Consider the following 26,244-nt stretch of genomic DNA (forward strand, 5'->3'; position numbering starts at 1 on the left):
AAAACACCACACTACTACAACAATTACAACATGACATGTCAACACTACTACACTACTACAACTTGACAAAACCACATTACAACATGACAACACCATGTTAACACTACACTACAACACCTCAACACAAGAACATGACAACACTACAACAACATGACAAAAAACAACACCTCACTACTCCAACAACTCTACAAAACCACAACATTACAACACGACAACAACATGACAACACTACAACTCTACAAAACCACAACATGACAACAATACAACAACATGACAACACTACAACAACTCTACAAAACCACAACATTACAACATGACAACACTACAACTCTACAAAACCACAACATTACAACATGACAACAACATGACAACACTAGAACAACTCTACAAAACCACAACATTACAACATGACAACAACATGACAACACTACAACAACTCTACAAAACCACAACATTACAACATGACAACAACATGACAACACTACAACTCTACAAAACCACAACATGACAACAACATGACAACACTACAACAACTCTACAAAACCACAACATGACAACACTACAACTCTACAAAACCACAACATTACAACATAACAACAACATGACAACACTAGAAACAACTCTACAAAACCACAACATTACAACATGACAACACTACAACAACTCTACAAAACCACAACATTACAACATGACAACAACATGACAACACTACAACAACTCTACAAAACCACAACATGACAACACTACAACTCTACAAAAACCACAACATTACAACATGACAACAACATGACAACACTACAACTCTACAAAACCACAACATTACAACTTGTCAACACTACATTACAACACCTCAACACTACAACATGACAAGAAACAACACCTCACCACTACGACACCTCTAGAGAACCACAACATTACAACATGACATGTCAACGCAACATGACAACACAACAATTTAGTCTGACAACACAACAAGTCAACAATACAACCTGACAACTCAACACTACAACACAATATGACCACACTACAACATGTCAACTCTACAACATGACAACACTACAAAAACTATGACACATGTCACCACCACAACAACATAACAGGTCTACACTACAACACCACAACACAATATGACCACACGACAACAAGACTACGGCTACATGTCAACACTACAAGCCAACAATGCTAAAATACCACAACACCACATTACAGCACTACAATGCCACAACATAACAACACAACAATATAACACTACAACATGACAACACTACAACAGCACTAAAGCAAACAACGAGAACATGTAAACACTGTGACATGACAACCACGTCAACACTACAACACAACAAACTACAATAACATAAAATAACAACACAACACTACAATACAACGCCTCAACACCACAACATCACAACACTACAACAACATGACAAAAAGCAACACCTCACTACTACAACACTACAAAACCACAACATTACAACATGACAACACCACGTCAACACTACAACATTACACTACAACACCTCAACACTACAACATGACAACACTACAACATGACAACACTACAACAATATGACAAAAAACACCACACTACTACAACAATTACAACATGACATGTCAACACTACTACACTACTACAACTTGACAAAACCACATTACAACATGACAACACCATGTTAACACTACACTACAACACCTCAACACAAGAACATGACAACACTACAACAACATGACAAAAAACAACACCTCACTACTCCAACAACTCTACAAAACCACAACATTACAACACGACAACAACATGACAACACTACAACTCTACAAAACCACAACATGACAACAATACAACAACATGACAACACTACAACAACTCTACAAAACCACAACATTACAACATGACAACACTACAACTCTACAAAACCACAACATTACAACATGACAACAACATGACAACACTAGAACAACTCTACAAAACCACAACATTACAACATGACAACAACATGACAACACTACAACAACTCTACAAAACCACAACATTACAACATGACAACAACATGACAACACTACAACTCTACAAAACCACAACATGACAACAACATGACAACACTACAACAACTCTACAAAACCACAACATGACAACACTACAACTCTACAAAACCACAACATTACAACATAACAACAACATGACAACACTAGAACAACTCTACAAAACCACAACATTACAACATGACAACACTACAACAACTCTACAAAACCACAACATTACAACATGACAACAACATGACAACACTACAACAACTCTACAAAACCACAACATGACAACACTACAACTCTACAAAACCACAACATTACAACATGACAACAACATGACAACACTACAACTCTACAAAACCACAACATTACAACTTGTCAACACTACATTACAACACCTCAACACTACAACATGACAAGAAACAACACCTCACCACTACGACACCTCTAGAGAACCACAACATTACAACATGACATGTCAACGCAACATGACAACACAACAATTTAGTCTGACAACACAACAAGTCAACAATACAACCTGACAACTCAACACTACAACACAATATGACCACACTACAACATGTCAACTCTACAACATGACAACACTACAAAAACTATGACACATGTCACCACCACAACAACATAACAGGTCTACACTACAACACCACAACACAATATGACCACACGACAACAAGACTACGGCTACATGTCAACACTACAAGCCAACAATGCTAAAATACCACAACACCACATTACAGCACTACAATGCCACAACATAACAACACAACAATATAACACTACAACATGACAACACTACAACAGCACTAAAGCAAACAACGAGAACATGTAAACACTGTGACATGACAACCACGTCAACACTACAACACAACAAACTACAATAACATAAAATAACAACACAACACTACAATACAACGCCTCAACACCACAACATCACAACACTACAACAACATGACAAAAAGCAACACCTCACTACTACAACACTACAAAACCACAACATTACAACATGACAACACCACGTCAACACTACAACATTACACTACAACACCTCAACACTACAACATGACAACACTACAACATGACAACACTACAACAATATGACAAAAAACACCACACTACTACAACAATTACAACATGACATGTCAACACTACTACACTACTACAACTTGACAAAACCACATTACAACATGACAACACCATGTTAACACTACACTACAACACCTCAACACAAGAACATGACAACACTACAACAACATGACAAAAAACAACACCTCACTACTCCAACAACTCTACAAAACCACAACATTACAACACGACAACAACATGACAACACTACAACTCTACAAAACCACAACATGACAACAATACAACAACATGACAACACTACAACAACTCTACAAAACCACAACATTACAACATGACAACACTACAACTCTACAAAACCACAACATTACAACATGACAACAACATGACAACACTAGAACAACTCTACAAAACCACAACATTACAACATGACAACAACATGACAACACTACAACAACTCTACAAAACCACAACATTACAACATGACAACAACATGACAACACTACAACTCTACAAAACCACAACATGACAACAACATGACAACACTACAACAACTCTACAAAACCACAACATGACAACACTACAACTCTACAAAACCACAACATTACAACATAACAACAACATGACAACACTAGAACAACTCTACAAAACCACAACATTACAACATGACAACACTACAACAACTCTACAAAACCACAACATTACAACATGACAACAACATGACAACACTACAACAACTCTACAAAACCACAACATGACAACACTACAACTCTACAAAACCACAACATTACAACATGACAACAACATGACAACACTACAACTCTACAAAACCACAACATTACAACTTGTCAACACTACATTACAACACCTCAACACTACAACATGACAAGAAACAACACCTCACCACTACGACACCTCTAGAGAACCACAACATGACATGTCAACGCAACATGACAACACAACAATTTAGTCTGACAACACAACAAGTCAACAATACAACCTGACAACTCAACACTACAACACAATATGACCACACTACAACATGTCAACTCTACAACATGACAACACTACAAAAACTATGACACATGTCACCACCACAACAACATAACAGGTCTACACTACAACACCACACCACAACACAATATGAGCACACAGCAACAAAACTACAACTGCATGTCAACATTACAACATGAAAACACTACAACAACTCTACAAAACCACAACATGACAACAACATGACAGCACTACAACTCTACAAAACCACAACATTACAACTTGTCAACACTACATTACAACACCTCAACACTACAACACGACAAGAAACAACACCTCACTACTACGACACCTCTAGAAAACCACAACATTACAACATGACGTCAACGCAACTTGACAACACAAGAATTTAGTCTGACAACACAACAAGTCGACAATACAACCTGACAACTCAACACTACAACACAATATGACCACACTACAACATGTCAACTCTACAACATGACAACACTACAAAAACTATGACACATGTCACCACCACAACAACATAACAGGTCTACACTACAACACAATATGACCAATATGAGCACACAGCAACAAAACTACAACTGCATGTCAACACCACAACATGACAACACTACAACGCGACAATGGTACAACACCACATGACAACAGCACTACAACATGACAACACAACAACACGTCACCACAACACAGCAGCATCCAATACAACAACATTACAACACCACAACACTAAGACCAAACACTACAGCATGTAAACACTGCGACATGACAACACCACGTCAACACTACAACACAACAAACTACAATATCATAAAACAACAACACTACACTACAACGTCTCAACACTACAACAACACTACAACAACTCTATAAAAACACAACATTACAACATGTCAACACAACAACACTACAACAACATGACAACACAACAATTTAATCTGACAACACAACAAGTCAGTACAACATGACAACACAAAACATTGAACATCTGTGCTGGATGAGTTCTGGAGGTGATGTGTGTGTGTGTGTGTGTGTGTGTGTCAGAGAAAGAGTGAGAGAGTGAGTGAGAGAGAAAATGAGAGTGTGTGTGTGTCTCTCTGAGAGAAATGAGTGTGTTTTGTAGTGTGTGTGAGTGAGTTTGTCAGAGAGAGAGAATGTGTGTGTGTGTGTGTGTGTGTGTGTGTGTGTGTGTGTGTGTGTGTGTGTGTGTGTGTGTGCGGTGCAGTTTTATGAGGTCAGTGAGCACACACACACAAAGAGCCTCGTCCTCAAAGACAAACACTCTTTGGGTGCAAATGACCCTGAAAACGCGGCCGCTTCATCCCAGCTAGTGGAATTCTCTCTGAGCCGCGACAAAAGTAAACAATACAGGGGCCGCGGGGCCGACGGGCCCTCAGAACACACTGCGGGAACAACAGGGGCCGACGGCAACGGCTCCACAATCCGGCCCGCGGGTCTCCTGAACACAGACACTCCAGAGAGACACAACAACACACACTGACTGCAGCAGACTCGTGCACAACACACGCACACACACACACATGCACAGACACACTTTCATACTCATTCACTCACTTAAACATACTGTCTCACACACACACAAACACACACACACAAACACACTTGTACACTTACTCAAACACACTCAGAGATGTGTCAGATAAAGTGGAGTGTGAATCCCCCTACACTAACATGTTGAGGAACATTAGCTTGGAATGTTGTGATTGACCAATCAGAATTGAGTATTCCAGAGAGGCGGGGTTATAGGTGAGTTTAAATTCAGTCAGAGAGCTGAATATAACATTAGAACATACACCACACGCCTCTGCACCACATACACCACACGCCTCTGCACCACATACACCACACGCCTCTAGTGTTAGTCAGTGTTCAGTAGCGCAGTAAAGGTGTAGGGCAGGGGCAGACTGGCCATCTGACGGACCGGGCTGTTTCCCACTGGCTGAGCATGATCTGATCGGCCTATAAAGCAGCCTGTCGTTTTTTCCGCCCATTTAATTGACGATGCTGTGATCAGTGACGCTCTGAAAGTAAGACGTTTTCATTGGGACAGACCAGCCCATGTGACATGATCTGCAGCTCATTGCTGTTGTCTTTATTGACATTGGGCTGACCCAATCACATCTCCTATATTGCGCAGTGCGTATGGAGAACAGCAGCAGCGAGCAGACGTTTGCCTTTCACATGGCCTGCGTCTACAGCGCACATCGATCTATCCTGTCTATTCTCTCTAGTCACCTGTCTGTCTGTATGAGTACACTTTTATTTGTGCTTTTCATCTGAAGTCCCCTGGTAACTCCCTCCCATGCTGTTCCCTTAACCTGCAGCTCTTTATTGTACACATGATATAGATGCTGAAGAACGCTCTGCTTCTCTTGAATGTTCAGGCACACTCAGTCAGAAGACCTGTGATGAACTTTAGTTTTGGATTGTCATAGTTATAATGATATTAATACATGACCAAGCTAGTGTGCAGCTCTAGCAAAGCTAATACTGAAACTGTTCTGAGTTTGGTTTTGTAGTTTGGGCCTAAATCAATATTTGTTGCAGTTTTTAATCGTTTAAAGGCCCGAGGTGTTTTTACATGCACTTTTATTTCTCTTTGCTATTTGGGCTTATTGGAGCCTAATTAGAGTAAAAATCTAAGCATCATCTTCTGATATGATGTACTTTCAGAGACAAATGATGTCCATATATGTGGACTCCTGGTCAGAGTTTTTCCTGAATGATTTTAATGCAGATTTAACATTTTGGACATGTGATGAGCTGCAGAACAGTTGCAGGATGAGCCTGTATGTCTGTCACAGAATATAAAACATTCAGAGTGTTTTAAATAACAGCTCAAATGTAATGTCCACGTATGAGGACACTCAAGCGCTAGAGGATAAGTTGGTTTGGCTGACTGTATAAAGTCTTTAAGCTGTTTTGATGTGTCTCTGTGGAGTTCAACATTGTCATTTGTTAAGGGTCTCTGACACACACTGCTTCTATTAATGAACGTTATTATTGTTAATCAACATTACCTGTGTGTGTCAGCAGGCACTTTTAGCTGTTCATTATTTAATATAGGCTCCCTCAAAACACACAGACACACACAAGATGGAGCTCCGGTGTGGATTATAACCTTATTATAATAAATCATTTCATTATTCATTATTATTTTTATTATTATTTCAGTTTTTAATGTGTCATCTCTCATTATTTCTTACATATGGCTTTTGTTGTGGGCAAACACAGATGGGGAGCATTTTAATTGTATGTAGTGGGCCGCTCTTTTTTTGTTTTGTCCCAGTCCAGCCCTGATGTAGGGAGTAGTGCACAGTGAACACTGTGTAGGGTCCCTGTCAAACATCAGCTCATCAGAGCCTAACTCACACTCGTCAGTGCTCAGAGAGACTAACACACTCACACACACACACACATACACACACACACTCGTCAGTGCTCAGAGAGACTAACACACACACACACACACACACATACACACACACACTCGTCAGTGCTCAGAGAGACTAACACACACACACACACACACACACACACTCGTCAGTGCTCAGAGAGACTAACACACACACACACACACACACACACACACACACACACACACTCGTCAGTGCTCAGAGAGACTAACACACACACACACACACACACACGCACACACACACACACTCGTCAGTGCTGAGAGAGACTAACACACACACACACACACACACACTCGTCAGTGTTCAGAGAGACTAACACACACACACACACACACACTCGTCAGTGTTCAGAGAGACTAACACACACACACACACACACACACACACACTCGTCAGTGCTCAGAGAGACTAACACACACACACACACACACACACACACACACACACACACACACACTCGTCAGTGCTGAGAGAGACTAACACACACACACACACACACACCCGTCAGTGTTCAGAGAGACTAACACACACTAACAGCAGATTAACAGGCTGTTTGATCAAGTTAACACTCTCTGATAGTGATGTGTGAACACATTAAGAAAACAACAGCGGCTGTAATGGCTCACACACACATGCTAATGAGGCTTTACACACACTCACACACACCACTGAGAGAGAGAGAGAGACACGACACAACACAAAACACACTCACTCACGCTCTTGTTTTCCTATCTCAGTGAGGACTCTGTATAGACCTCCACTGTTCTTCTATCAGGTATTCTAACCCTAACCTTTGCGACTTATAGAGTCGATCTTATAGAGTCGATCTTATAGAGTCGATCTTATAGAGTCGATCTTATAGAGTCGATCTTATAGAGTCCATCTTATAGAGTCCATCTTATAGAGTCCATCTTATAGAGTCGATCTTATAGAGTCGATCTTATAGTGTCGATCTTATAGAGTCGATCTTATAGAGTCGATCTTATAGAGTCGATCTTATAGAGTCGATCTTATAGAGTCGATCTTATAGAGTCGATCTCATAGAGTCGATCTTATAGAGTCCATCTTATAGAGTCGATCTTATAGAGTCGATCTTATAGAGTCCATCTTATAGAGTCCATCTTATAGAGTCCATCTTATAGAGTCGATCTTATAGAGTCGATCTTATAGTGTCGATCTTATAGAGTCGATCTTATAGAGTCCATCTTATAGAGTCGATCTTATAGAGTCGATCTTATAGAGTCGATCTTATAGAGTCGATCTTATAGTGTCGATCTTATAGTGTCGATCTTATAGAGTCGATCTTATAGAGTCGATCTTATAGAGTCGATCTTATAGAGTCGATCTTATAGAGTCGATCTTATAGTGTCGATCTTATAGTGTCGATCTTATAGAGTCGATCTTATAGAGTCGATCTTATAGAGTCGATCTTATAGAGTCCATCTTATAGGGTCCATCTTATAGAGTCGATTTCTGTTTATGTCAAGTTGTCATAACCAATGTCATCTTTGCCTTTAACATGACTGAACTAATGACACTAAATAAGATCTTCACATCATGATTATAAAGGTTTAATGAACACCTCCTCATGTTGTCTATCGTGTGCCAGACACCAGCTAGAGTTAAACACAGGTTTAGTCTGATTGTGTTAGTTGTGTGCACACAGAGAGATAAAGGACTGTAATGTTAATAATCTCCTACTGAAGCACAACTGGAGAGACTGGTGTAGTAAGAGCAGAGCGTCTCTGTTTCTGTCTGTCAGAGGAACGAAAGAGAGCTGTGGGTCCGCTTCCCAACATCACCATGAACAGAATTGTTCTAAATAAATCCTGTAATGTTAGATGATAAATATATTTGATTATTATTATTTAATATTACACAGCTGTCTGGAATACTGGCTTCTGATTGGTCAGTCATGACATTCCAATGTATGGTATTCCCAGATAACACACACTGAATAACACAGACTCATGCGGGAACTGAGAACCAGCTCGAGCGTCAGTGAATATGCTTATTATTGTCCTTCCATATATCCACATTCATATTAATATGTTCTGCACGTCTCCATCTAGTGTGTGAATAATGCACAGGTTAGTGTATACTCCATCAGCTGTTTCACTTCTGTCAGCTCTGCTCTTAATTCTAGGCTTATTAATAAACTATTAGAGCTCAGAACAGTGTTCAGTGTCTGATGTGTATGTGTAGTGTCCTGTATCTGAGGAACATCCAGCCGGTTCCCCCAGAATACAGCCTTCAGTCTCCTACAGCAGTGCTGCGCTCCACATCAGGCTGCTGATGAACGTGTCAGGCTTTATGCTGAGAGAACACCCTGCTCATGTACTTAATAGTGTAGTGTCCTACAATGTTGATGTTAAATATACTCTTTATCACTGCTTTTTAAAAATAATCACTACTACTGTGCCACTTAAAGCACTTAAAGTCATGCCAATAAAGCTCTTTTGAGTTGAACGGAGAGAGAAAGAGGCTGTGTTCTGTTTTATAAAGCCTTTAATTACAGTAATCAGCAGTTATTTAGCAGATGAGCTCATTTATTAGCAAGTTAGCTTGAATAATGGAATAAATGAGGGAGAGACACTGAGAGAGAGAGAGAGAGAGAGAGAGAGAGAAACAGAGAGAGAGAGAGAGAGAGAGAGAGAGAGAGAGATGCCTGGGGCTGATCTAGAAGACGAGAGGATCTGTAATCTGGCGCAGACATCAGCAGACACACACACACACACACAGATGCTGCGGTGGTGTGTGTTTCACTGATCCAGCGCAGGATTCAGCACATCTGTGTTTGGTCAACAGCGGCACTGAAACCGGGCACTCCAGACTCTCACCAGACACTTCTGAGAAAGCAGGTGTGTGTCGCTGGCTTCATCCGACACACACACACACACACACACACACACACACACACACACACAAACACACACACACACACACACACACACAGTTGTGCATCTATCATTATGGTCTCTCCTCATATCTTCAGTGATGTTTGTACTGTACAGACGGGATATTCTCTCCTCTCCCCCTAAACTCAACCCTCACAGCAGACACTCTGCACTTTCACATGGTCACACTCCTCCATCCTGCTGATTTATATGCATGTTCACCCATGTGGAACTCAAAGTCCGAGTGCATTCAAGTCCCCACCAGGATATAAAAACAAGCGCACACACATAACAAAACCACCAAGTGTCTTCAAACCTCCTCATAGAATGGATCAATTTTAGCGTCTGACTTTGTCATTGTGACAATCTTTGTTCTTCAAAGTGACACTTTTAATGAAAATATGAGGTGTAGTTCAGTGCGTTGCTGATTCTTAGACTTCATCTGAAATTAAATGACAAAAACTATTAATTAATTTAAGAGTGAAAAAACTGTTTTTTTTCAGTAATTCCTGCACTAGTTTATTTTCTAATGTTGAAAAACCCCCTTCCAGATGAGTTTTAATAGATGATTATCACTACTGTGATCATTATTAACAGCATTAAACAATGTTTACCTACAGCTCAGAGAATCAGTGTGAAAACGACACGCTTTACACTGCTGTTTGATACTGCTGATTAATAATGATTATATTTCCTCATACATCATCATCATCATCATATCTAGCTGATAATTACACCAAAGAACATGTATTTCCATCCTTATCGTGTAGTCTACAGTCTAAAAACACGAATGCATGTCGTCTTTCAAGCAGAATCTGTAATCGTTTCATGATAGATGAGTTCTTGTGCATTGCCTCTGTTATTTTCTAGGAGTCTGTGTGGTTTTAGAGCCTCTTCTAGTCCTGTTTACTGTACAGTTAACTAAACACATCTGACAAATGTCTGAGCTCCAGCTGCATGCAAATGAGTCCTAACCACAGCCGTCAGCTAACGAATGAACATGTCTATTTAGTCTATATGAATGGGATTATCATGTTCGAGAAACACTTCATGCATCCCGAGCACACAGACGCTGAAATTATATCTGCAGTTTAGCTGAACGAACTGAAGAAAGCACACCGGACACCACACATCACCCCAGACCTGATCTGAAGAGCAGAAACGTTCAGATGTGTGGCTTCTGAATGTGAGCAGAAGGAGTTTTCCAGAAACACAGAGAGAGTCTTCAGACGTCTTTCAGGAGCTGTTTCTGACCGTCAGCTTCACATCTGTGCAAACACCACCATTCAGCATCTCTGGCCCTGTTCTTCAGTCCGCAGTGATGATTTGGCCCTCAGATTATTTGCTCAGAGGTTTGAAGGGAAGTTTAAAGCCACAAAGTGAAAACATTAAGAACAGCGCTGGAAACTGAGGCAGATGCAGCAGAACGCATGAAGAATCTGGACACTAGTTGCAGTTTCTGAGCAATGTCTGAGCAGGATGATTACAAGATCCAGTTAGAACTCCAGAAACAGGACACTCTAGATCAGAGGTGTCCAAACTCAGTCCTGCAGATTTCAGCTCCAGCTTGCCTCAACACAGATGTTTCTAGAAAGCCCAGTACGAGCTTGATTAGCTAGCCCAGGTGTGTCTGATTGGGGTTGGAACTAAACTTTGCAGGATACCGGCTCTCCAGGACTGAGTTTGGGCACCCCTGGTCTAGAATGCGACCGTCTAGAAAACTGTCAAGAACACTGCTCAATGACAGTCTAGAAACCTCTGGGGCACTCTTGGACACTCTTTAATCCTAGAATGTTTGTAAGTAGTCTAAGACAGTTCTCGCACCATTCAAGAACTACATTACTGTGAGCTTCTTTAAAAACATTCTACATTTGTAGGAAACTCAGAGGCAGTCTACAACACAGACACTGGAGGAGAGTGTAGAAACACTCTAGAAGACTCAATCTCTGATGTAGAACACTGAAGGATGAACACTGAGAACTGTTCTTGAATCATTCCAGAACTACATTACAACTTTCAACTTTTAAAAACATTCAGCATTGCAGGAAACTCTAGACTCAAACACTGAAGGACGATGTAGAATACTCAAGGACGGTCTAGAACATTCAAGAAATGTGGAGAACTGTTGTTGAACCATTCTAGAAAGACTTTCAACTTCTTTCAAAGCATTGAACATTTGAAGGAAGCTCAAGGACAGTATAGAACCCACAGGCATATTCTAGACTATTGATGGACAGTCTAGAACACTCAAGTCTAAAACTGTTCTTTCAAGTCTAAGACTGATCAACTCTGCACTGAATCAAAACTGATCTGAATCAACACTGATCTGAATCAAGACTGATCTGAATCAAGACTGATCTGAATCAAGACTAAACTGAATCAACACTGATCTGAATGAACACTGATCTGAATCAACTCTGAACTGATTCAACACTGATCTGAATCGACACTGATCTGAATCGACACTGATCTAAATCATGACTGATCTGAATCAACACTGATCTGAATCAACACTGATCTGAATCAAGACTGATCTGAATCAAGACTGATCTGAATCAAGACTGAACTGAATCAACACTGAACTGAATCAAAACTGATCTGATTCGACACTGATCTGAATCGACACTGATCTGAATCATGACTGATCTGAATTAACACTGATCTGAATCAACACTGATCTGAATTAACACTGATCTGAATCATGACTGATCTGAATTAACACTGATCTGAATCATGACTGATCTGAACTAACACTGATCTGAATCAAGACTGATCTGAATTAACACTGATCTGAATCAACACTGATCTGAATTAACACTGATCTGAATCATGACTGATCTGAATTAACACTGATCTGAATCATGACTGATCTGAATTAACACTGATCTGAATCATGACTGATCTGAATTAACACTGATCTGAATCAACACTGATCTGAATCATGACTGATCCGAATTAACACTGATCTGAATTAACACTGATCTGAATCAACACTGATCTGAATCATGACAGTTGTCTTGTCTACACTCAGTTGTGTATTTGCTCATAGTTTCGCTCCCTGATTCCTGTGCAGCTGCTTTACATCAGTCTCCAGTGTATAAAGAATTGAGTTGTCATAATCCAGCAGTGTGTCTGCGAGCGTCAGGTGAAATCTCCGTTGTTAATCTCTTTAGTGCCGTCATGCATTAACACAAACTCCAGCACAACTGAATTCTGCAGGACACCATAATCACAGGCTCTGTTCAACAAGCGGCTTCACAGTCGGAGTCAGTGGTGAACTATTACACTTACATCACTTTAATAACAGCAGACAGTGTGAAAGGCACAGCTGAGGCACCAGTACTCCTGCACGCCAGACATTTACCTCCATCCTCCAGCTCAGATCCACTGCTAAAGACAGCACAACACTCTTTCAGGATCTCCTGATCATTGATCTCCTGAAAACTGGTGTATTTCAGCATCAGACAGTGAAGAACGCAACTTAAGTGTGTCCTCATACACATCCCCTGCAGTAATGATGTGTCTGCTGATCGCATCTGCTTTACTTTTCAATAGTTTTAGTGGTTTAAACCTTCAGAGAAACAGATATCTGTGCTTTATATCTCACAGATGTAGTACTGCTCAAAACAACTCTTAAATCTGCGGCAGGACCTAAAGCTTGCAGTCATTTGTGGTTTCTTTAATTTTGGAAGATTTTCTATGTTGTCTCGTGTTTATTTTTCATGAGATGCAGCACAGTAGTTTTCAACATTGATAATAATCAGAAATGTTGCGTGATCAGCTCATCTGACCACTGCAGTGATGATGCTTTACATCACAACAATACATGACTGTACTATATCCACACACAACATGGCTTTTTGGAATTGTAATAATAATAATAGTGCACAAAATACACTAGTTTTACACTGCACAGTTTACTTTACATTTACATTTAGTCATTTAGCAGACGCTTTTATCCAAAGCGACTTTACTTATTAGGAAGAGATTATATGCCATCTGGATTACATAATCAGAGTCCAAAAATCATTCGTTTTCTTTTCAGCTTAGTCCTTTTATTAATCAGGGGTCTCCACAGTGGAATGAACCACCAACTTGTCCACCATATGGTTTACGCAGCGGATGCCCTTCCCATCACTGGGAAACATCCATACACACTCATTCACACTCATACACTACGGCCAGTTTAGTTGATCAGTTCCCCTATAGCACATGTGTTTGGACTGTGGGGGAAACCGGAGCACCCAGAGGAAACCCACACCAACACGGGGAGAACATGCAAACTCCACACAGAAACACCAACTGACCCAGCTGGAACTCGAACCAGCGACCTTCTTGCTGTAAGACCACAGTGGAAACCACTGGACACCATGCTGGAACACCACTGGACACCATGCTGGAACACCACTGGACACCATGCTGGAACACCACTGCACACCATGCTGGAACACCACTGGACACCATGCTGGAACACCACTGCACACCATGCTGGAACACCACTGGACACCATGCTGGAACACCACCGGACACCATGCTGGAACACCACTGGACACCATGCTGGAACACCACTGGACACCATGCTGAAACACCATCGGACACCATGCTGAAACACCACCGGACACCATGCTGAAACACCACCGGACACCATGCTGGAACACCACTGCACACCATGCTGGAACACCACTGGACACCATGCTGGAACACCACTGGACACCATGCTGGAACACCACTGCACACCATGCTGGAACACCACTGGACACCATGCTGGAACACCACTGGACACCATGCTGGAACACCACTGCACACCATGCTGGAACACCATCGGACACCATGCTGAAACACCATCGGACACCATGCTGAAACACCACCGGACACCATGCTGAAACACCACCGGACACCATGCTGGAACACCACTGCACACCATGCTGGAACACCACTGGACACCATGCTGGAACACCACTGGACACCATGCTGGAACCACACTGGACACCATGCTGAACACCACTGGACACCATGCTGAAACACCACTGGACACCATGCTGAACACCACTGGACACCATGCTGGAACACCACTGGACACCATGCTGGAACACCACTGGACACCATGCTGAACACCACTGGACACCATGCTGGAACACCACTGGACACCATGCTGGAACACCACTGGACACCATGCTATAACACCACTGGACATTATGCTGGAACACCACTGGACACCATGCTGGAACACCACTGGACACCATGCTGGAACCCCACTGGACACCATGCTGGAACACCACTGGACACCATGCTGGAACCCCACTGGACACCATGCTGGAACACCACTGGACATTATGCTGGAACACCACTAGACACCATGCTGAAACACCACTGCACACCATGCTGAAACACCACTGGACACCATGCTGGAACACCACTGGACACCATGCTGAAACACCACTGGACACCATGCTGGAACACCACTGGACACCATGCTGGAACACCACTGGACATTATGCTGGAACACCACTGCACACCATGCTGAAACACCACTGCACACCATGCTGAAACACCACTGGACACCATGCTGAAACACCACTGGACACTATGCTGAACACCACTGGACACCATGCTGAACACCACTGGACACCATGCTGGAACACCACTGGACACCATGCTGGAACACCACCGGACACCATGCTGGAACACCACTGGACACCATGCTGGAACACCACTGGACACCATGCTGAAACACCACTGGACACCATGCTGGAACACCACTGGACATTATGCTGGAACACCACTGGACACCATGCTGGAACACCACTGGACATTATGCTGGAACACCACTGCACACCATGCTGAAACACCACTGTACACCATGCTGAAACACCACTGCACACCATGCTGGAACACCACCGGACACCATGCTGGAACACCACCGGACACTATGCTGGAACACCACTGCACACCATGCTGGAACACCACTGCACACCATGCTGGAACACCACTGGACACCATGCTGGAACACCACTGCACACCATGCTGGAACACCACCGGACACCATGCTGGAACACCACCGGACACTATGCTGGAACACCACTGCACACCATGCTGAAACACCACTGCACACCATGCTGGAACACCACTGGACACCATGCTGGAACACCACTGGACACCATGCTGGAACACCACTGGACACCATGCTGGAACACCACTGCACACCATGCTGAAACACCACTGCACACCATGCTGGAACACCACTGGACACCATGCTGGAACACCACTGGACACCATGCTGGAACACCACCGGACACCATGCTGGAACACCACCGGACACCATGCTGGAACACCACCGGACACTATGCTGGAACACCACTGCACACCATGCTGAAACACCACTGCACACCATGCTGGAACACCACTGCACACCATGCTGGAACACCACTGGACACCATGCTGGAACACCACTGGACACCATGCTGGAACACCACTGGACACCATGCTGGAACACCACTGGACACCATGCTGAAACACCACTGGACACCATGCTGGAACACCACTGGACACCATGCTGGAACACCACTGGACACCATGCTGGAACACCACTGGACACCATGCTGAAACACCACTGGACACCATGCTGAACACCACCGGACACCATGCTGGAACACCACTGGACACCATGCTGGAACACCACTGCACACCATGCTGGAACACCACTGGACACCATGCTGGAACACCACTGGACACCATGCTGGAACACCACTGGACACCATGCTGGAACACCACTGGACACCATGCTGAAACACCACTGGACACCATGCTGGAACACCACTGGACACCATGCTGGAACACCACTGGACACCATGCTGGAACACCACTGGACACCATGCTGGAACACCACTGGACACCATGCTGAAACACCACTGGACACCATGCTGCCCCAGTCCAGAAATGCAGTGCTTTTAATTAAACTACATTATAAAATACTTGTAATCAGAAACCCTTTATGGATTGCATGATACATACATATTTACAGAAGAGCAGTAAGATTTCATGAATTCATGGATTCTCCTTGTTTTTCTTCTTTTTTATTAATGTTTACTGTTGTACAAAATATATTTGTGATCATTCACCTTGTTTTCGTGTTAACATTAACACTGTCATCTGCACTTTCAGTATTATTTTAGGTCAAATATTTGATATTGATATTTATCTGTCAAAATAGCACAAGATTATCCTGTTTCAAATTATGTGAGATTAAATAAGGGTTAGCACAAAAGTTATATAGAAGTAATCAGATTACTTCACCATAAACGTTTAGTCTAAAGGATTATACTGCTGACTGTAAATTAAGTCGTGTTTTTGGTCATCTGTATCTGATTACAGTTTAAAAGTAATCTAAATGTAATCCAGAAGTCAGAATTATTCGCCCCCTTTGAATTTTATTTTTCTCTTTTAAATATTTCCTAAATGATGTTGATCAGATTCAGGAGATGTTCACAGTATGTCTGATAATATTTGTTCTTCTGGAGAAAGTCTTATTTGTTTTATTTCGGCTAGAATAAAAGCAGTTTTTAATAGTTTTAAAGCCATTTTAAGCTCAATATTATTAGCCCCTTTAAGCTGTTTTATTGTTTGATAGTCTACAGAACAAACCACTGTTATACAATAACTTGCCTAATTACCCTAACCTGCCTAGTTACCCTAATTACCCTAGTTAAGCCTTTAAATGTCACTTTAAGCTGAATACTAGTGTCTTGAAGAATATCTAGTCTAATATTATTTACTGTCATCATGACAAAGAGAAAATACATCAGTGATTAGAGATGAGTTATTAACACTATTATGTGCAGAAATGTGTCGCTCAAATCTTCTCTCCATTAAACAGAAATTGGGGAATAAATAAAAAGGGGGGCTAATAATTCAGGGGGGCTAATAATTCTGATGTCAACTGTAGTGAGCATATGTTACCATAAATGTGTAATCTAACACTGTTACTGACTACTGATTTTTTCAAGTAAATTATAATCAGTAACTGATTTCATGAGCAATCCAGCCAGCTCTGACTATGAGTGTATAGTGCGCAATTATGGGCGCTACTTGAAAAGTAATTTAATGTAGTCCAAAAGCAGTCGGATTACCATAAAGTTGTAATCTAACAGATTATTATTGCATTTTTGGCACGTTATTTATGCGTAATGCACCCAGCTCTGTGTATAAGTGTCCAGTGTGTAATTATGGATACAACTTGAAAAGTAATCCAAATGTAATCCAAAAGTAACTTCATTACATTACTGTGAATGTGTAATTTAACTACATGTCGCGAAGACTCAAAGCACGAGCTACAGTATGTGATTGGTTGGCTTGGTAGCTGTGACCAGTGTAGATGGGACCGAGAGCCGCGCGAGCCCGATGGAGCGAGTGTTTACAGGTGTCGAGTCTGCTGAAGGAGCTCCAGATGGAGACTGTGGCTCTGTGTTCATGATTAAAGCTGTAGCACGTCTACCAGTTCCCACCTCAGAGTCTGAGCTACTTGTACATTGAGGTAACGTTCAGAAAGACAAAATACTGCCAGCTAGTGTTGAGGAGAGTTACTGCAGAGCAACACACACAGCAGCAGGAGGAGAAATGCAGGAGTACACACAACACAGACACCGGGGGTCACACCGATCACTCCACACAGAAGAATACACCAGCGTTAAACCTAAACATAACTATAAATGATTCCCAAAATCAGAGGGGAATAATAGTTAACACTTGTAGAAGTGCGTAACCCTAAATGTAAGATAAACAGGAAACATATCCCTAATTCTGATTGGCTGATTGGAATGTTGTTCCAGAATCAACAGAGATGTTAACCCAGGAACACGTCCTACTTGGTGAAACCAGATTGGTGCTATAGTGCGCATATTTGAACGTGAGTTGAATCCCTCCAAACTTCAGCATGTGTGTGTGTGTGTGTGTGTGTGTGTGTGTGTGTGTGTGTGTGTTGTCAGAGTAGTAAACACAGCTGTACCTGAGAGAAGTCGAGTGTGTTTAGCGGACTGCACTGCTCCTCCACCTTCTCCACGGCTCCGGTCTGCTTCTTCATGCGCTCTGCCTCCTGGGCCAGGTACAGGTCCAGCACCGGAACCCCGCGGGTCTTTATATCGGCCTCTGTCAGCGAGTTCACCATCAGCATCACCCACACCGGACGCTTGCGCTCCCAGTTCCCGGCGATGGCGTTGAACAGGTATTCAGCGTACAGACCCTTTCCCCGTTGATCAGGGGTCATCCAGGAGGGCAGCATGAGTCTGACGTACTCCAGGTGTGTCTTGAGGCGCAGGTAGAGTTCTGGAGGCAGCACGTCCTGCAGGTTCTGGCCCGCCGGCAGCAGCTGGCAGCGGGACAGAGCTGAGATAGTGGATGGGTCCGTCAGATCCAGCTCAAAGTACACCACGCTGCTCTCCTGGAACGCCTGCTTGGAGTTCTGCGGGATGAAGTCCCAGACGCGGGTGTACGGGACGTGGATGGTGCCGTACAGATATGACGGAGGGTCCTGCTTGATCGTCCACAGGAAGGAGTTCAGATCACTCTGCTGAAAGAGAGAGACAGAGAGAGATGTTATTCTGTTTTTTCAAGAGTTCACACTCAGCTGAGGACTGATGATTCAGCTTGGAGAGAGCCCTGAGCTCAGAAGATCCTCCAGCCCGGGGCTCCCTCGCGTTAGCAGGGTGAGAGGGGAGTTTGAGCTCAGGTAGATCTTGATGAAGTCCCCTGACTTATTCTGGCTAATCACAGATAACGGGATGGCTATAGGGAATATACAGCGTGCTAAGAACTCGACTATGGTGCCAGTTTAGTATGTTCAGTTGACTTAAATGGCGTGTTTTTGGACTGTGGGAGAAAACTGGAGGAAGTCCACACAAGCAAACTCCACACAGAACTGTCGACTGGCTCAGTAGGGACTTAAACCGGTGACAGTGCTGTTTTTATTAGAATACGGAAGAAGTACACAAACTGAGATCACGTACAAAGAAAACAACACAACACAGATGAAAAAAGAAAACAACAACAGAAAAACAACAACAATACAGGCGGGTACTGGCAGGTGCGTGTTTTGACGTGTGTGTGTGTGTAATTGGGTGGACAGGTCAGATTACATACATTAGAGAAAAAGATATATATATATATATTAGGGGTGTGAACCTACACTGGTCTCACGGTTCTGTTCAGTTACAATTAATAATCATGGGTTGTTGCTAGGTCAGATATAGTTGCAGCTGGAAGTTAATGAGAATTATTATTATTTATTAAATTTCCCATTTATTGTATTTTATCAACGTCTACCCTCAACCCTAAACTCACTCGTCACAGTACTGTAAAAATATTCATTATTGTTATGCAATGTCATACAAAACGCTGCTATAATTGATGTGCATATCGCAGTTTCAGCCGGCTGTGTATCTAATCTAGACATGATCTGGACAATCACGGTGCAGTGACGATGCTTTCTATACACAGTTTGATATTTTAGTTAGCAACACAATAACTCTTGTACTAAAATGTGTATTTAAAAGTAGATTTATTTTTTTACATGATTTGAAACACAATTTAGTCCTTTAATATGAGCAGTCAGATAAATGTACTGTACCGCAATATAACCCATATGAGATAAATGACGTCAGTACATAATAACTGGTTATGATTATTACTGAACCGATATCGAATGGTTCGCATCTGCATCAAAGAAACAATACATTTTGACATATACATTATATATATATAACAAAGACCGGTAAAAGTGCTAATCACTGGGCCGCCGTGTTGCCCATCTGGAAAAGGAGGAGGGAGTAAGGGTGCAGATAATAGATAATAAACTCTGGTTATTTATGGTGAGATAGGGATGATCAGATTGGTCAATCATGCGATAGCTGATTCAGGACCAGCTGTGGTCAATCATAAGCACATGCTCCTCTTGAAATGAGTTAATAAACTTCAGCTGTTGTTATTTCTGTGTGAAATGTACATGTTTTCTTGATGATTTTACAAGTCTGTTTCCTCTGTTTTGACATTAGATAATTGTTCATTAATCTTGTATTGAACAGTGCTTTGGCAGCACTGCGCTGAGAGTGTTTATACAGACGTCACTGTAAGTCCACAGAGCTTCTGTTGTGCATGTTTAAATATTGTCTGATTAATCTGGCCCTCTCCAACATGAAGCTGTTTGTCCTTCAGATGAATGAAACTCTTGTAAACACTGAACACTCTCTCAGCTTTATCAGCAGGTTTTGTTGTTGTGATAAGACACGCAGACTGATTCTGAACACTGGATTCACACAGTCACTACAAACACTCCATCAGGAGCTTTCAGTTACATCCTATAGGAAAAATACGGTAGTGTTTTATAGTAAACACTGCAGTGTTCTTCAACCATACTATAGTAAAGCACTTGAATTAATATGTTGCTATGGTAACACAACAACTACAGCAATTGATCTGTTGTGATGATTCTACAGTTGCTATGGTAACACAACAACTACAGTAATTGATCTGCTGTGGTGATTCTACAGTTGCTATGGTAACACAACAACTACAGTAATTGATCTGCTGTGGTGATTCTACAGTTGCTATGGTAACACAACAACTACAGTAATTGATCTGTTGTGGTGATTCTACAGTTGCTATGGTAACACAACAACTACAGTAACTGATCTGTTGTGGTGATTCTACAATTGCTATGGTAACACAACAACTACAGCAATTGATCTGTTGTGATGATTCTACAGTTGCTATGGTAACACAACAACTACAGTAATTGATCTGCTGTGGTGATTCTACAGTTGCTATGGTAACACAACAACTACAGTAATTGATCTGCTGTGGTGATTCTACAGTTGCTATGGTAACACAGCAACTACAGTAATTGATCTGTTGTGGTGATTCTACAGTTGCTATGGTAACACAACAACTACAGTAACTGATCTGTTGTGGTGATTCTACAATTGCTATGGTAACACAACAACTACAGTAATTGATCTGCTGTGGTGATTCTACAGTTGCTATGGTAACACAACAACTACAGTAACTGATCTGTTGTGGTGATTTTACGGTTGCTATGGTAACACAACAACTACAGTAATTGATCTGTTGTGGTGATTTTATGGTTGCTATGGTAACAAAACAACTACAGTAATTGATCTGTCGTGGTGATTCTACAGTTGCTATGGTAACACAACTACAGTAATTGATCTGCTGTGGTGATTCTATAGTTGCTATGGTAACACAACTACAGTAATTGATCTGTTGTGGTGATTTCTACAATACACCACAGTTTACTGTAGTAAAACTAAAGTACACTTCAGTATGCTGGAGCACTCATTAACAGGCACCTATAGACAGTATAAATCTACACTACTCTTACTATAGTACGGTGGTCCAGAAACACTACAGTACTCAGTGTAAATGACTGTAGTATTATGAGCAGATGTAGTACATGCAGGGATGTTTATTCAGAGGTGGATAACGTCTTCAGCTGACGGTTAATATCTGATTAGTCCAGCAGAAGGTGAATCCACATCCAGCTGAAGAGTCTGACACTGAAGACACGCGTCTGAACAGATGCCTGCTGAAGACAGAGACTGAACCTGCTGCAGACAGGCCGCTCTGCTGGAGCACTCATACAGCACTACTGCTCTATGAAGGATCAATACAACTCTACACAGACTCTAATCTGCCAGACTGCACTGAGATATCACTCATTTCACATCCAGTGTTTATACTGCAACACACACACACATCTGAAGACTACAGTAGTCAGTATTTCTCAGGATTTGTTTACTGTATTTCGTGTTCTCTTTCTGGAGAAAGGCTTATTTCTTGTCTTTATTCTTACTGTATTGTGGCTGGAATAAAAGAAATGTAGAAATGGCTGTGGTCAATATTATTAGCCCCCTCAAGAACAAACCACTGTTGTCAAATAAGTTGCATAATTACCCTAGTTAAGCCTTTAAATGGCACTTAAAGCTGAATACTGAAGAATATCTAGTCTAATATTATGTGCTGTCATCATGCACTTTAGAAATATCTGGGTTGTTGTAACTAAATTGAAGTCAAATACGGACAAACTCAACCATTGGGTTTTAATTAATACTTTTTTTTCATATTTGACCCAGTTTTGGGTTAATACAACACAGTATTTTTCAGAGTATGGGAAAAGAGCCTAGTTATTATATTAAACACTGTTTAAAATATGTAAAAACAGCACCAGGTAAAATACATCAAAAATAACCTGTCCCATAATCCTCTTCATCTGTGCATCTCCATCAGAGAGCTGCAGATATCACCGAGGCTTTACTTGACTTGTCATAAAGCACTCCTGAGAGGCGCTGGGTTGTTATGTGTAAAAAGAATAGACAACCCAAAACTTAATTTTATCAAATAAATGTAAAATATTTTTAACCCAACGATTGGGTTACACGTTTGACCCAACGCTGGATTACAAGAACCAAACTTTTTTAGAGTGCACGCAACTTAGCAGTTCTGTTTGTTTGTTTGTTTGTTTGTTTATGTATGTATGTGTGTATGTGTGTATGTATGTATGTATGTGTGTGTGCATGTGTGCGTGCGCGTGTGTGTGTGTATGTCTGTGTGAGTGTTGTCGGCAGTAGAGCTCTTACTGGAGTGTTGGTCCGGCAGCCGCTCGGCTCTCCGGGGTTCAGCTGGTTTGCTCTCACCATCAGTAGCCAGCAGATCTGTAGAAAAGCGCTCCAGCTGACCATCATCATCATCCTCATCGTCATTCACTGGTCATATCCCGCGTAATGTAGGGTAGAGTACGGTACAGTGGAGTAAATCCCGCCCGCCGCTTCAGCCATCCGGGCCCGCGGGGATGCAGGAGCTGCGGAGCGGCTGCAGGAGGAGCGGGGCTCCGGGCTCCATCAGCGGACACCACTGACCCGAGGACCACTCACACACTCATCCCGGAGATTCTCGCACACTCACACTGACACACACTCTCCGAACACACGCTGGAGTTTACTTCACTTTAGTTTGGTTTACTCCTCAGATCACCCGCTGGAGTTCAGAAAGTCTCCTCAGCTCAACAGGTCCTGCGCGTGAGTGTGTGTGTGTGTGTGTGTGTGTGTGCGCGTGTGTGTGTGCTCCACCTCCCCCACTCTGGTAAATAATGTGATTTGCGCATCTCGGACCCCCGGCGAGCTTTAAACAAACGCGCCTCACTGATCTGCGTCATCAGCCGCGTCTGCTCTTCAATATCGCCAGCATTATGATGATGATTATTATTATTATTATTATTATTATGAATAATAATAATAATAATAAGAGCAGCTGGAACTGAATTCTGATACAGAAATACACACTTTACAAACCCGCTCGGCTGTTTGGTTGTCAAATATGGATGAACCAGTTTTGCACCGAATGTGAAGTTAAACTTTTTTAACTCAGCGGGTGGGTTTGTCGATGTTTGACCCAGCGTTGGGTTACAGCTAACCCGCATTTTTAGAGTGCATCAGTCTGCAGCTGATTCAGGAAACCCTTTGCGTTTTCAGAATTAAAATAAGCTAATCTCACACTCTGATAAACACTACAGTAATTCTAGTGTTTGAGCTATACTGTAGTAAACTGCTGGAGTAGGTGGAGTAGGTAACACAACTACTATAGTAATATAAACAAATGACCCATTACTTGAGTTTTCTACAACTACAGGGTGTATTATAGTACAACACCACAGTTTACTGTGGTAAAACTAATGTATACTACAGTATTTATCACAGTTGATTTATCACACAGTGTTGCCAAAGCACACGATGAGGATGATTTCACTGCAAAATGGCTGGCTTAGTTAAACCCAAATTTGAGTTAAATACGGGCAAACCAAATGGCCAATGGGTTAAAATGACCAAATGAAGAACGTTTGAATGAAAGTAAGTTCGGTTTGTGCGTGTGTTCGCCAGTTTTAGTTGAGGTAACCCAGCATGTGTTCGAGCACAGAGACGCTGAAGACCTGAGCTGTGTCTTCTGGACTGAGCTCTTGTGTGTTTTATATGAAAGCTCAGCTGCACTTTGACTTTGCACTGTAAAAACTGCTGTGATGTATTAAACCAGTGCTGGGTCAAATATGGACATATACATCATTTGGGTTATGAAGGTAATTGAAATGAAACCCAATGTTGTGTTGTGTCATATTGTGCAGGAGTGACTATAGGGGAGTGTGGTGCTTGATGAGGGCAGATGAGAGCACAGCTCCCCCGTGTGGAGATCATCAACACTGCACTGCTGTTCTTCATCATAATCACATCACTGGGTCACATATAGACAGACTGACTCCCCCAGAACATCATGAACTGGATTAATATTTCACCCCAATCATCATAGAGCTGAGAATATTACAAATAAAAGTGTAGAAATGTTTATTATTTTGGTGAACTATCCCTTTAACATCTTTAAATGATTTAGCATCTCAAACTTGACTTGTGTTTTAATAATACACATTCACTCATTCATTTTCCTTCAGCTGAGTCCCTTTATTCATCAGGTGTCACCACAGCGGAATGAACCGCCAACTATTACAACATATGTTTTACACAGCGGATGCCCTTCCAGATGCAACCCAGTACTGGGAAACACCCATACACACTCATTCACACACACATACACACACAGACTCATACACTACGGCCAGTTTAGTTGATCAGTTCCCCTATAGCACATGTGTTTGGACTGTGGGGGAAACCGGAGCACCCGGAGGAAACCCACACCAACACGGGGAGAACATGCAAACT

The 26,244-nt window shown here is 42.0% G+C and overlaps 1 protein-coding gene across 1 annotated transcript in view; it reads right to left on the minus strand.

Annotated features, from left to right (window-relative positions):
- Nucleotides 1-24,543, minus strand: part of trabd2a (TraB domain containing 2A) — an 82,817-nt gene extending 58,274 nt beyond the window's left edge. Inside the window, exons 1-2 of the mRNA XM_056457185.1 lie at nt 24,121-24,543; nt 19,479-20,039 (exon numbers count right to left, since the gene is read on the minus strand). Of these exons, the coding sequence (XP_056313160.1) occupies nt 19,479-20,039; nt 24,121-24,243 (684 nt within the window). The 5' untranslated portion in view covers nt 24,244-24,543. The remainder of the gene's footprint in view (nt 1-19,478; nt 20,040-24,120) is intronic.
- Nucleotides 24,544-26,244: the final 1,701 nt, after the last annotated feature.

The sequence above is a fragment of the Danio aesculapii genome, chromosome 5 (genome assembly GCF_903798145.1).
Source record: "Danio aesculapii chromosome 5, fDanAes4.1, whole genome shotgun sequence".
Taxonomy (NCBI): domain Eukaryota; kingdom Metazoa; phylum Chordata; class Actinopteri; order Cypriniformes; family Danionidae; genus Danio; species Danio aesculapii.